The sequence below is a fragment of the Podarcis raffonei genome, chromosome 5 (genome assembly GCF_027172205.1).
Source record: "Podarcis raffonei isolate rPodRaf1 chromosome 5, rPodRaf1.pri, whole genome shotgun sequence".
Classification (NCBI taxonomy): Eukaryota; Metazoa; Chordata; class Lepidosauria; order Squamata; family Lacertidae; genus Podarcis; species Podarcis raffonei.
In genome coordinates, this window is record NC_070606.1 from 58,683,850 (window position 1) to 58,698,572 (window position 14,723).

The 14,723-nt window shown below is 41.2% G+C and overlaps 1 protein-coding gene across 8 annotated transcripts in view; it reads left to right on the top strand.

The window, feature by feature from the left end:
• The first annotated feature begins 631 nt into the window (after positions 1–631).
• The window catches only part of BTRC (beta-transducin repeat containing E3 ubiquitin protein ligase), a 115,740-nt gene continuing 101,648 nt past the window's right edge, over positions 632–14,723 (top strand). For 4 of the 8 annotated variants that reach the window (XM_053389414.1, XM_053389416.1, XM_053389418.1 and 1 more), the window contains exon 1: positions 634–994. In XM_053389414.1, coding sequence (XP_053245389.1) covers positions 947–994 — 48 coding nt within the window. In that variant the 5' untranslated portion in view covers positions 634–946. Of the gene's footprint in view, positions 995–14,723 lie in introns of all 8 variants that reach the window. The other 4 variants (XM_053389415.1, XM_053389417.1, XM_053389413.1 and 1 more) reach the window with 3 other exon arrangements.

Here is a 14,723-nt window from a genome sequence, read left to right on the forward strand (position 1 = left end):
ACTTTTTCTCCCCTGTAAAATACATACAGCTGAAGGGGGAAGTTGGAAGAGATGACATTCTTCTGCCCAGTTTCCAGGACTCTTTGGGGAACTCATGACTGTTAAAAGTGATATAGCGGTGCTTTAAGTGTATGGTGCCCCCAATCCCACCCCGGGAATGCTGGAGCCTCAGCAGCTGCCCAAAGGATCTGACCTCTGTGGACGCTGGCCCCAGCAGCCCTATCCCTTATTACGAAAGTATGATGCTATCAGCCAAAAATTGCAATGCAGGGTGTGTGGACTAGATGACTCTTTGGCTCTTCCAACCGCACAGTTCTTTGGTTCCTATTTCGGATAAGCTGCACACCTTGCTGCGATCTGGAAACCTGCAAACTTCCACTCCTAAAATCACAGCAATGTCTCAATAAGCAGCGATACCGTTTTGCATATCGGGCTGCAACCCTATGCTCTCGTTTCCCAGATTGACAAGGAAAAGGGAAAAGCAGCTGCGACTCGTCCCCGCTGCTGCCCAGCGCGGCCCCTTCGGAAACTACAGCTTCCATCAGCCCCTTCTCCCGCCAGCTGGGAGAGGCAGCCGTTAACTCCCTGCTCCCCCTTCCCCTTAACCCAGCCCAGCTCGGCCCACCCGAGCGCGCCGCCACTTCCCCCTTCTTCCCGCTGCCTTCGGAAGCAACGGCGCCGGGCGCGCCGTCTCCCTGTGCGCGGGGCTTATTGGGAATTGTAGTCCGCGATGTCCACTCGGGCACTTCTCGGGAGAACGGCCGGGGACTACATTTCCCACTTACCTGAGCCGGAGGAAAACGGAGGTTTCTCGCCTGACTCTGCGGTGGCTGCGGCCTTGCGTTGAGGGAGGGAGAAGGGAAGGGGTGGGGGGCGGCCAGGCCCCGGCTGAGGCCCGGATCTGGCGGGGGAGCAGCAGCCACAGCAGAGGCGGATCGGGGGGGCTATGGACCCCGCCGAGGCGGTGGTGCAGGAGAAGGCCCTCAAGTTCATGGTGAGGAGGGAAAGAACGGGGAGAGGATGGGGGGATGCGGTGGGGGGGGGGGAGTTGGCGATGACTGTTGCTGTTTGCTGTGGTAGGAAGAGGAGGGGGATGGCGGGCGCGGGAGGGGGCAGGAATAATCGGAAAGGGAAGCTCTATGGCGAAAGGGAGAGCGGAGACTGTGGTGTATATGGAACCCGCTGGCAACCCCAGAATATCTGCGAAATGGGTTTAGGTAACTGGGAGGACCAGGGAAGGCATACATTTTGAGAGCTGAGGATTCTGCGGGATGTATGGGGAGGAAAGAGGGGCAGGAGAGTCATACCTTTCTTTTTCTGGGTGGGTCTTTTGGGGTGTGTGTTTGTTTGTTTTTGAGGTGTGAGCTTCTGTTATGTGGGATTGATTTCGAAATAGAGAGGATGCCTTTTTTAAAAAAACAAACCCGAGGGATTAGGGTAACGGGGGGGGGGGGGCTTAAGAGAATGAGGCTGAATTTTTGAGGAGAGGAAAGATTGTGAGGCTTGGGGACACACTTAAGGGACTCTGAAGGGAAGGCCTGTATAGAGGGACTGAGGGAAAAGATGGAGGGTTTATGAAAGCTGGACCAGATTGGGTTGTGTTTTTTTAAGGGATGGTGGTAGGTGGGCACCTAGGTGTTCTTAAAGAGGCCTGGAGTAGGCTTAGGGTTTTGGTTTCAAAGGCCGACTTTGCTAGCAAGGATAGCTATGTTGGGTCACTTATGCAGGTCTTCTCACAAAAGTATGCAGTAAGCTGGGAGTTAGTGGGAAGGGTCCTGGAGAATTCAGTTTCCAAAGTGAATTATTACATGGAGGCTTCTGTTAGTAAATGCAAGGAGACCTATTGAGTGCCAGAGGGTTTGAAACATTACATTGCAGTAAAGGTGGGGCCTGTTTATGGGAGGGATTTAAAACTAACTCTGTTTCCACTATACAGTTGAAAGGTGACCAAGCATTACCCTTTTAGGCCTGGTAGGTTTATATTAAGATCAGGTGACTGCTTATTATTTTATAGTGGTTTAATCTTGTCAGATATACAAGGGAGTTTATGACTTCTATATAGAATTAGTGCATCATGGTGTCATCTTATAGCAAAGGCAGAAATGAAGGCTTTCCTCAGCTCTGCAGGGGTCAGGGGGCCTTTCTAGAGACCATCTATCCTTTTCAGCCTCTGAAGAGGAACAGCAGCACAAGGATTAGGAAGGAAACACAAAGTTATCAAACTAATACTTATCTAGACTAGAATTTTACCATATTGCCTAGATACTACAGTTTGGAATGCCAAGTCAGGAAAGATTCCAGCTAAGCTGTTTTTGAACTTCAATGTGCAAGAGTATTGTCATAGTGTACACAAAAAAACGATGTGGGGCTGGTAGTCTAGCACACACAGAATCATAGAACTGTAAGTGGAGAGGGGCCACATAGGTCACCTAGTCCAGCTCCCTGCAATGCAGGATTCTTTTGCCCAACATGGGGCTTGAACCCATGACCCATAAGAGTCTCATGTAAAAGCTTTGTGCTGCAAATGCCAACACATGCTGCTTCAGGCAGCTCTGACCCTTAAGAGACAAACCAAGGTGGTGGCTGACATCATCTTGCATGATGCATTTCACAAGGCTTTGTAGTGGTCTCATATCCCATCTTAGATATGCCAGGAAACATTTCCCCCTCACATCCATTATTTTTTGAAATTCTTCATTCCTCTTGGGGGACAATGAAGTCAGCATATGCTCAGAGGTACTCAGCCCTAGGGTCAATAATGTGTATTTACAAAAGATGGCACAGCTCATAAGTGCCCACTGAGTATTGCTTTTGCTGTGGGAAGGCGGGACCTCCATGCGATCTGGCTTAGGGTGCTGTAAAATGTCTGGGCGGAACTAGATTGTTTTGAAAAACAATACTTTCTGCAATTCGCAAAATTCTCTCAGTTCTTCAATTTTTCTAAAAGTAAAGCTTTAATTGCTTGATTATTTGAGAATAATTGATAACCAGTGGCTAATCTATTTAATATTTATTTATTTACTTACTAAAGAATATTATCTACAGCTACCATTTGGTACTTGACATAAGAAGCATTTGGTTGCTGACCATACAGAATATCTTGATTCGCAACATACTGTCATTGCAGTTTTGTGCCATCAACTGCTACACATGACTTGCTTTACCTCTGGAACAGTATTTATGTGATTGGATTTATAGGGGACTATGATGCGGTTTCTTGTCATCTGATTGCACTCTTGGTCTTTTTTTAACATCTACTTTCAATAATAATTAGAAAAAGTACTTCTTATTCAGCTGGCTCGAGAGCAGGCAACAAAGGGTTAACACCAACAGAAAGCAGGGGTAGCAAAACCTGACTGCTCATCTGTAGGAGAGAACCTTCTCAGTTTCAGGTCTGTGGTGGTTCTGCTTTTGAAAAGAGAGAAGGGTCTCTTTGCTATTCCCAAGTTACAGCTGGGAGCACAGCCAATTCTTTCCCCCTCCCCTTCCCTCAAAGCAGCAGTATTTCCCCTCTCTCCTTCACCCTAGTGCCCCACCCAAATCATACAGAACAGGCTTCTCCTGCTGGATGTCTCTGAACACAAGAGGTGGTTTTTGGGGACCCTGATTCTTCCTATCCTTCATTAATGGGGAAGAAATTCTCCAACAATTTTTCATTTGTTGGAACAACCGAACAGTAACTATGGACGTTGTACTATCTCTGCCAATCACTCAGAGTGAGGAAATGTAGGAGGGGATAATAGATTCTTCCAACTCTGAGACCAGCTACTCTTTTGGGCTCACATTCTTGTTCATAATCAATGGGATGTGGAAGGAGCAGGTGCAGATGGTGACCTACTCATGAGCATTGCCACAAGTCAGTCCCCAATTGGGACCCCAAGTTGGTGTGATCTAGCTGGAAGAGGGATGCTCCCATTGTTTCCCCTGGCCCTGTCAGACCCCAGTTCTAACATGTTGCGCCAGAGCATTCTCTCACAGTCTCTAAGGCTCTGGGAACTGGTGTGCTTTGGGTTTCCTTTGGGTGGATGGATAATCCCCTTCCAGTTTTCCCTCTTACTCTAGACCTGATGATACCCTTCCTATATGTCAGCTTCTTTTAAGAAAGAGGGTGGTGGATGAGTTACCCCATTACTCTCTACTTTCTTGCCTGTTAAACAGAAGGGGGCCTTGAATTTCATCTGTGTTGGCCCATAAATTGGACATAGCCTTGACAGTATTTTTAGAACACTGAAATGGAGAACAGTCTTCAGATTCAGCTAGAAGAGAATAGCTGTAGTGAGGTGAAGAGTTATGCTTAGTTCAACCTTCATTTTACTTTCCTCTTAAGCCTAGCTGACTTTGCTGAAGAGTAACAACACCCATTCAAGCAAGTGCTTAATACCAACTTCACTGGCACTGAGTAGTAATAAAAAATGTATCCTAACCTCCTCAAGCAGGGTTATTGTTTTTGTTTGTTACTATGTTGTGTATTGTTGTGTTTTTATATTGTAAACCGCCCTGTGATCCTCGAACAAAGGACAGTATAAATAGCATTTAGTAAATTTAAAATTTAAAAAATAATAACATTTGAAGTAAATGGCCATGTTTGCTAAAGCCTGGATATTATAGATTAATGACTTCTGTAATGCAGAAATCAGCATTCAGCAGCATCATAGAATTTGATTAACCCTGCATTTATTTAATTAAATATGTAGCGAAGCTTTGGTGACACTTGAGTAGTATTTATTTATTTATATTTATTTCAAAGCATTTCTAAACCACTTGATATTTAAAAACCTCTTAAGCAGCATACAAGATTGCAACATAAAAACAATAAAACAGTGTCATAAAAATGGAGATGCAAACATAAATAGTATTATAAAAACAGGTAAAATAGAATTTCATTAATAACATGGTATAATTTTATGAGCCAGGGAAAGCTTGGGCAAAAGATATGCTGCCTTTCAAAAGGTAGTAAACATTATTTATTCATTTATTATATATGTTTCTGCTCCAGTAAAGGAGCACATAAAGTGACTTAAAGGCAAAATAAAATTTGATACAATGATCCTCTAATTTGAAGGGGTGGGAAGTTATATGTGGTAGAACGTGTTCTTAGGAGTGTTAGACAATCAAAGATATGCACTGGCCTGGCAGACTATAAAAAAACCCAATGTTTTGCATGTTTACTCAGAAGTAAGTCTTACTGTGATTAGCAGTGCTTATTTCCAGGTATGTCTTTAAAAGTAATAATTAGTGCTGGAGGCAGGTGCAGGTGAACTAAAATTGCTGTTAAATGCTTATTTTGGTCCTCACTCCATTAAGAGGCAAGCCATAGAATTCTACATTGACTGAAGATTCTAGGCATTTTTTAAAGGCAGTTTCATGCAAAGTGTGTTTGCCTTATCCTGTTGGGAAATACCAATACTGTATGTTAATAATAGCTACAAGGTGAGTTCAAGAGTCCTTTGCCAGCCAAAGTGAACAAAGGCAGACACAACAGTGAAGGGTTCTGGAACTCCCCCAATTCAGAGGTCTGCAAACCATAATAATGTAAGAAGCATTCTGCCAGATCATACTGAAGACCTGTTTATCCAGAATGCCGTTTCCTACTGTGGCCAACAGATTCCTTTGGAAAACTCTGAACCAGAACACAAGGAGCATAGCTTTCTCTCCTGCTGTTGTCCCCCAGTAATTGCTATTTGGAGGCATTCTACCTCTGATCTTGGAAGTAATACACACCTATAGTCACTGATAGCCTTATAGTTGTCTATAATCAGTGTGTGGAACCTCTGGCCCTTCTGATGATATTGGGCTACAAACAGTATCTTCCCTTCCCTTTCCCATCAGCTGCAGCTAGTATAGCCAAAGGCCAAGGGTGATGGGAATTGTAGTTTAACAACATCTGGAGGACACCACATTGGCTACCCTGATCTAGATGTTGGTTTGAGGGATCACTCAAAATTGAGTTGAATTGTATATTTTTATTGTTGTAAGCCACTTTGAGACCTATTTGGTGAAAAGTTTATATCATTTTTTAAAAAAAGTTAACACAATGGGTGTATTAACTAGCTTTGCTAATTTTTAGATTGCATAATAGATAAGATTTATACTTTTGCTTCAGATTACTGGACTTTATGAAACATTGGAAGTATTTTGCACATTGAATAGGAAAGGGATAATAGATGCCATAGGCCACTGGTCCCAAACTTCCCAGTTGTATTAGTTTTTCCTTAGGAGATTCTGTCCCATAGGAGAGAGAACAAAAGTTCTTTGATAATGTCTGAATGTCTAATAATTGTAACTTTGCACCCTTGCATTCTATGTGTAGACCTTTGGGAACTCTGTCTTCCGTAAAATGTGTTCCGTTCCAGCCTTTCATAAGACAAACACTGTTCTTCAGAACCTTCTGAAAACATCATAGCCACAAATCTGTTGTTGTAGTGGTAAAATTGAGTTCACCCTTTGGTTAATTTTTTGTTGTTTTTTTGTTGTTTTTTTACTACAACAAATTTGTCTTTTAGATTCTGCAGCTGAGTAGTTGAAATTATGCTACAGGACTAGTCTTTAGCCTTTTCAGGCCAGGGACCCATGTTTAACCCAAGCAGAGATTTGGGCCCTATTTCTTAATTGTTCATGATATATATCTGTGTGGTGGTAGTGCTACTACTGCAATCCACTTTTGATCAGACCACAGCCCAGTAGTGGGTCCCGACCCGCTATTTGAGGACCAGTGCGCCACAGGAAATAGCGATAACCAAGGGCATTATTAGTCTGAAATTATTCCAATGAACACTATGAAATTACTAAAACTAGCTGGAAAAAGAGTACATATTTACTCCCTGTGGATGTAGTATTGATGCTCAATATTATGCAGAATAAACATTTTGGGTTGGTAAGAAAAGTCAGTCATAGTTTCCATTCCTTTACCGCATGGTCTTGCAGCATCCTGAGTCCACTTTTTTATATAGATGATTTCTACCCCGCTTTTTGATTGAATGATCCTCAAGGCGGCTTACAATAGATTGTAATAATACCCACACAAGCTACATTGCTCCGCAAACAACCACAAGAAAGCTCTCTCTTGCGATTTTCTGGTCATCAGAACTCTCCTTCTCTCTCCAGACCAACCACAAGCTGCATTCAAGGTTATAGCTCATGGTTAATCTGAGAGAGCTAAATCATGAGCCCAGGTTTGGATGACACACTAAGCCAAACCATGGTGCAGCAGCCAAAACGACTGAGGAGGAGCAAAATGGCTTTGAGCTCCTTTCTGAGGGCTTGTGTGGTCACAATAAGCCATGGTTTGGGTTAGCATGACGTGTGAACCAAGTCAGACTGGTACTTCATTCAGCGGAAACTGAATAAGGGAGAATAAGTGTTACGTGTGTACCAGTTGCCTAAAGCTTTGCTAGCTTTTTGCATCTCCAAACAATGGATGCTTATCAATATAGAAAAGCTGCCGCTGCCAAAATGTGGGCTGTAAACCAAGTCTGTGGCTTGCATGGTGTATACTACTGTTATATTGGAATCAAATGTTCTGTTTGAAGTCTTTAATTTAGGAAATCCACAAAACCCAAGATGATTCTTTAAATTAGTTTTGGATTATGTTGCAACCATTTGCAAGCATACAATGGATGAGTTTAATAAGCAATGTATGTATTTGACTAAACTACTAAAATTGCAGATACAGTCCTTAAAAACACAATAGAATAGCCTTGGCTGGGACTTTGATTAAATATCATCTAAACTACACTACATATGCCTGCATCAAAAAGAAGGCTTCCCCCCACCCAAAGTAGCTTCAAATGGTTCTGTTAAATGTAGGAATGTTCTGATGATTATCTTTTTAATTAAAATGAGAAATCTTTGTTTAAAGTGGCATTCTTTTTTTTACGGCCTCTTACAGTCTCTGTAACAATCATTTCTTAAGTCTGAACGTTTTTAATTCCAGGAATCCATTTATATAAAACTATGTTTAGACTTAATTAAAGAACAATTTCTTACAAAGCTTGTAAATAGCCAGGAAAAAGGGGGACAGAGAATAAAACTGACATTCACACTTAACAAACTGATTCTTACAAGGTATGTAATATGCTATAAAAATACAATAAAGACCCTTTTATAAGAGTTCATATTTTCTGATCCTTGTTTTCAAAGGTATTTAAGAAAGATATCAAGGTTCTGTGAAGCAACATCTGTTTTCATGAATGGACTAGCAACCACTTCAGCTTAATCTAATTACCAGTGCATGGAGTTAAACCTTATTAGTATAGAGTTCTAATTAAATACCTTTGCAACTCATTTCTAACCCCTTTTTTCCTTGTGGTACTTTTAATTTGGCATTTTTGAATATTCTGCATTTTTGCCAAAAGAGTTATGCTGAGGGTAGTGAATGAGAAGACATTAACTCTGTGCCATCCCTTCATTCCTCACCCAAAGCACTTAAATCTTATAGGGGGGAAATCCCCAACTCTTCAGGAACTTAAATTTCAGGAGATTTAAACCCTGGTGATCTAAACAGAGTTTAGCTAGATTATTATTTTATTTTCATTATTAAATTATCTCTTTCCTTTACCAGTTCATGGATAGCATCTTTATAGCCACTGTTGCAGAGTATTTCTCTCCCCCCCCCCCCATGTAGAAGACGTGGAGTCTCCTTTCAGGGACTCAGCTAGTGCAAATTATGAAATGTGCCATGTTCTCTTGCTACCACTTTCTTCAAAACAGAGAGCTTTCTCACTGCATCGCTGAAAACACTGGCACTGCAGCTTGAGTTGATGACCTGATCTTTAGTAAGTCATCTTGATAGACTGACATGGTGATCCTATAGACATGTGTATCTGTGAGTGCAGAGATTAGCATTTAAAAATGTAACTTGCACTTGTGTGATGGAAGTGAGGTAAATCCATCCTGTAGTGCTGCCTGTCAGTTACTACAGGGTATTGGTTGGGTAGGACTACACCAGTGTAGCTGGTTGTGTTACGGGTTTTACAGTAGCATGCAAGCTGCCTTCATTCCTTCCCAGTTCTGATGCCTCTCAACCCTTTTCCATGCTCAGTAATGGCTTTGTGCTCTGCCACTAAACCACACCTGACAGTGGTGCCTGTTTACAACAATTAGGTTGATCCACACTGTTGGCTTGATGTCTTGAGTCAGCTCCTAGTGTAGGCACTGCTTTGTAGAGAGGTGTGGAGCCTGATTCCACCTGCTTGTTTGCTCATGCAGCAACAGAAAGGATTGGTCCATAAATAACTCTTAGAGCTTTAGCCAGCCTTGTAAATAAGGCCACAAAAATGACTAGTCTGCAAAAAAATTTTACTAGCCTGTTTTGTAGTCATGAGAAGGACTGGCAGATGGAGCACTCAATCTCTCCTCTGCTATCCCAACTTATATGTAAAAAACTGGCTAGCAAAAAGTGTTGCATGCTGGGCATGAAAGAGAAGGTTTTCTCTCCTTACACCCAGCATGGAAATGCAGGGACTGTCAGATGAACTGCTTATCCTCCCTCTGACAGCTTTCAGCCTACTTTTCTGCATGTAATTCCTTGCCATCCATGGTGACCAGGCGAGTGGTTAAATACAAGGCTGGCTTAAGCTATACAAAATGTCTGAGTTGATCAAATGGGTTCCTTTGGTAGTCGTAACACTTTGCTGTGAGCCAAAATAGATTTGTCTCTCTGTAGACAACATCTGGCTTGTCTCTTACGTGCTTTTTCATTTTTTAAAAAACCATATTTTGAGGAATATTATTTTACATACTCAGAGCAAGGAAGTCTTTTTACTTTGTTGTTTTACTTCTAATGAGAATTCCAGATTTGTTTTTAAATTTGTTATTCACCCCAAGCTTTTGGGAAAGAGTGGGCTGTAAATATAAATTTTAACAGTTGGGTTTGAATAAACATCACACTCTATCACTACTTGTTTTGCAAATATCTAATGAGCATATGCTACTCTATATTCAATAACTGAACATTTGTTCTTTTGAAAGGCAACGTTAACCGCCACCTCAATCCATATCCCTGTATTTCTTTCAAAGGAGGGAGCTGTTTAGCACGTGTGCAAGGACCAGCTCTCTTTATTGCAGTGGAAGGGAAATTCTTTGGGGTCAAAGAACTTCACACATGATGAATCAGTGTTCCTTTCAAGAGATGTGCACATTGTACCAATGGATATCATTGTGTGTTAGGCTTTTTTGAAAAAAGAGAGAAAGAGAAATAAATATTTTGTGAATTTGGTACATAAATGAATGATTTGAGTCTTCATGATGTGACTCGATTCTTTAGTTGCTTTAGGGGTGCGCAAATGGACTCAGTTCTTTAGTTGCTTTAGGGGGGCAATGCAAGGAGAGTGCAGGGTTCAAGTTAACAACATTTTGTTTTAGCTTTTTGCTTTGTTTGCTTCATTAAATATATGCAATTAGTAAAAGCAAATGGTAAATTTGCTAACGCATCATTGAAGTATTTAGCTTCATGGACTTAGAAAAGTGGAATTTGGTGCTCCATGCCCTCTCTCCTAGCATATCTACTGTAGGCACTGGGAAGAATAGGTTGACCTTAATATTTGCTTTCCACTAAATCGCCGCCTTGCAGCAGTTATTTTCTACTGAATAAAAAGTTTAATTTCACGCCCTGATTAGTGCTAGTATATGCAGGTGGATATTTATTTTAAGTGGCTAAACTGGTCTTCCTTGGCAAATTGCTCACCAACCAGCAGAACTATAATTCCTCATGAGTACTTAGTGCTAAATTATAGTTCTTGTTAGTGGAGTAAATCAAAACAATACTAGCTGCTAAGTTTTTTACTAGATAGGAGTTATGGGAAGATAGAGATGAGAAAGACACAGTGCAAGATTCAGATGTAATCCTAAACCATGGTTTAGCACTATGATGAATGAGCCTAACTGCCTCCGTGATCACACATTTCTCCCCTTTCATCTTCATACATGTTCAAGAGGAGGAGTGCAGAAGCTTTTGCTTCAATTTCTAGTTTACTGTAATTTGCCATTTTGTCGGGAACTGTGGTCATCATCACCAACTGTGGCTTGTTTTGAAACAGCCCTAGTTAATATTAAATCATGACTCCCAGTTTGGATGAAATGGGAAGCCATGGTTAACTAAAAGCAAAAGCCTCTTTGCAATAAGCTTTTGTTGAAGGCAACTCATTCAAGTATATTTCTTGCTGTGAATGTTTCTGAACATTTCAGGCTTTGATAAAGCAAGGAAGGATTGTGGTGCAGTGGTAAAAGGTCCTAGGTTCAATCGTCAGCATTTCCAGATAGGGCTGGGGGAGATTTCTGTCTGAAACTCTGGAGAGCTGCTGCCAGTCAGTGTAGACAATACTGAGTTAGATGGACTAATAGTCTGACTTGATGTAAGCTTAAAGGAATGTAGGCACTGCACCTGCTTTGTAGACAGCGAAAATGAAGTATTGATAGGTGCCAGTATTTCCACAGATGCATCTGGTAAATTGGTAGTGGGAGCATTATTGTATTTGCTTTTCTAACATTCTTCTGTTCCTTTAACTATGTTTTGGTTAATTTTACAATTGGCTACCCACCTGTTATAGCACATTTTATCATTAAACAAAATTAATTTTAAAAATGGTCTGGAGCTGTCTGCTTTTAATGGGATCTGAGTTTCTTTAGTCCTATAATCTGCCTCATGAGGCTTGTCTGTCTTCTAGGAAGTGCAGCATTGCATCATTAAAATATCACCCCCTGCTGAGAGCAACATCAGTCCTATTCACTAAATGGAAATGCTGAAGCAGTGACAAGTGTTTCTAAAAACTGTATTAAAAATTCATTTATTCTTAGCTAAGCATTTAGCTAAGAATAAATGAATTTTGCCAAATAGGGGATTGCAATAAATTACAGGGTTCTTGTTGTTAACAAAATGCATCTGTCCAAAGGACTACATAAAAATAATAAATATTCTGCCATCCCAGCAGTAGTTCTGTGGTGCCAAAAGGGAGCTGCAGTTTTGATTTCTATTGTTTCAGAATTGAGTGGCTTGAAGCATAGAGGCTGCGTAGGAATATGCTTATGCCCTCACAGAATTATGTGATCAAACTCACATTGCCATGCTAACTTGGCATTGTTCACCTAAAAGCAAGAAGCTTATCATAATCTGTAGCCTCCTGACTCTCATCTGAAAGGAATAACACTGGAGGGTTAGTGCCAGCCACAGTTTTGTTTGTGTGTGTATGTCTCATGCCAGTTTTGGCCCATAATTTTCCCAGCTGGCTTTATTTATCCTTTCTTACAAGATTGGAGAGGCAGATATTTAAGAACCTTTCTTGCACAGAAAGCCCTCTTCTTGCTTGCTACTTAATTAGCACTTGTTTATGACACAGCCTCTGATTTGATTTTTAAAACAAATTGCACAGTAAAGAAGCTGATATTTAAACTGTATGGTAACCATGGCTCCAGCTGTGATTCAAATATTGTAAGCCTTCAGGGGTTGTATTAGGCTTAGAAAATAGGAACTGAGGTCTGTAATTTAATGTCTGTCTTTTAAAGGCTGCATTTTTATATTTATTTTTTAGGGGGAAAACAAATGCATTCCATAGAATTTAAAATATTGACTCATTCTGAGAAAACAGCCTTTTCAGACCTCACTAGAGACTGCTAGATCCATTAAGTTAAAAATGGAAGAAGGGGTAAAGGAAGGTAATAAAACAAAAAGTCAGTTAAAGATTGCAGGGAAAAGATGGCCAGTTTGAAATCAGAACGAGCTAATGACTTTAGTACATCGTGGGAGGGAGACTGTTGAGAAGGCAGCCCTAGAAGTAGGCTACATATTAAATACAATGTTTGGGTTGCTGCAGCACATTACAGAATTGGAATTTGGCAGGTGTTAGGCTGGGTAATACACTGCATGATGGGGTAGGGAGGGTTCCCATGGGATCACGCTTGTAAAACTTGTATAGAATGGTTGCATCTTGTAGCAAATTCCATAACTGTGAACTGTATGAAGAAGTACTTCCACACATGCAGTGGGATTTCTCCTTCCTCTCCTTCCTCCTGCAGCCCTCCATATGCTCCTGAAAGCTGCTCCAGAGGGGATCTCAACCCTCCATAACAGTTTTTGAGGGTGGAGAAGGTGAAATTCTGTTGTGAGAATGCAAGTCTGTACCAGTCACATATGGATAGCATCAGCCACAATACTGATCCTTTTTAAAACTGTTTAGCTTCATTAGTTGACTCTTGGTTCTGCTATTATGAGAGGTGCCTATCCACTTTCTACCCACCGTGCATAATTTTATATACCTCTATCATGCATTTTTTTTAAAAAAGAGCTCCAAATACCATAACTTTTCTTCACAAGGGAGTTGCTATGGCCCCTGGATATTTTAGGCTGCCCTTTTAAAACCTCTTATCGAGGCCTGCAACATCCTTTTTGATGTATGGTGATCAGAACTATACACAGTGTTCCAAATGTGGTTGCACCATAGATTGGTATAACAGCATTTTGTTGTTGGCCGTTTCATTTTCAATCCCTTTTCCAATGATCCCTAACGCGGAATGCACCTTTTTTCACAGCTGCAGGGTTGACATGTTCATCAAGTTATCTGCTAAGTCCTGACGCTCTCTTTCCTGGTCTATTGCTGCCAGTTCAGACCACATTAGTGCACTTGTTTATTTAGAAGCTTTTCTGAACAGCTTAATATTTTCAAAATCTCTTAAGTGCTGTACACTATGTGCAATATAAAAACAATATTCATTAAACCAAAAACACAAACTAAAAACAATGAAACAATATAAAAAGTAAGTAATACAGAGATTCAGGGGATTTGCATACCTAAACCTCATGGGTCAGGGAAAGCCTGAGCAATAAGATGTGTGAAGCAACTGAGGTTGCTGCTTCACATATGGTAGAGGGAAGGGCAACCCACAGAACAGGGGCAGCAGCAGAAAATGCCCTTATTTTGGTCACCACCCTTTGATATTCTGTTAAGAGCAACAAAGGTAAACTTCCTCAGTCCCTCTCAGAAAGAAGATCATCCATTTGAGTGACCAGGGCCGATTCTGTCCCAAGTGTATATGTGAAGTTAGGGTTTTTTTGTCCCACTATACATTATTTTACACTTGCTTACACTGAACTGTGTTTGCCGTTTTAATGCCTGCTCATTCTCTGTATGTTGTGGAACATCTGGAATGTATTCTAGAATTTACAATCGATACCTATGGAGCTCTGGATAAACCTGCTAAGCCTTATTATTGCCCTGCCTGAACTTACAGTGCATCTTGGAATGCATATAACTATTGGCTGTGCATTTTAGGAGAAGGTGCTGCCCTGGACTCCTTCAGAATGAGCATAGGATATAAATTTAATTAATAATAATAGTAATACAGTCAGGTTACAGACGCTTCAGGTTGCGTTTTTTTGGGTTATGGACCACCGAAACCCGGAAGTACCAGAAGGGGTTACTTTCGGATTTCGGCATTCGCGCATGCGCAGAAGCGCCGCTGCAGGTTGTGAATGTGCATCCTGCACAGATCACGTTCACAACCCAAGCTTCCACTGTAATTAATAATAGGTGGGGGAAACTATTAAGGAAGCTTGCCTGCCTTTTCTGGTCTTCTCATTGAGAATTCTCTCACAAGCTTCCAAGGAACCCCCAGGGTTCTTCAGAACACATTTTGAACAATCACTGTTCTAAACTGATGCTCTGTGAGTTGTTGTGCTCTTCAAGTAGAATTCCCACATCAAAAAGTGGCTCTAATTGTGGTTATCCTGTTTG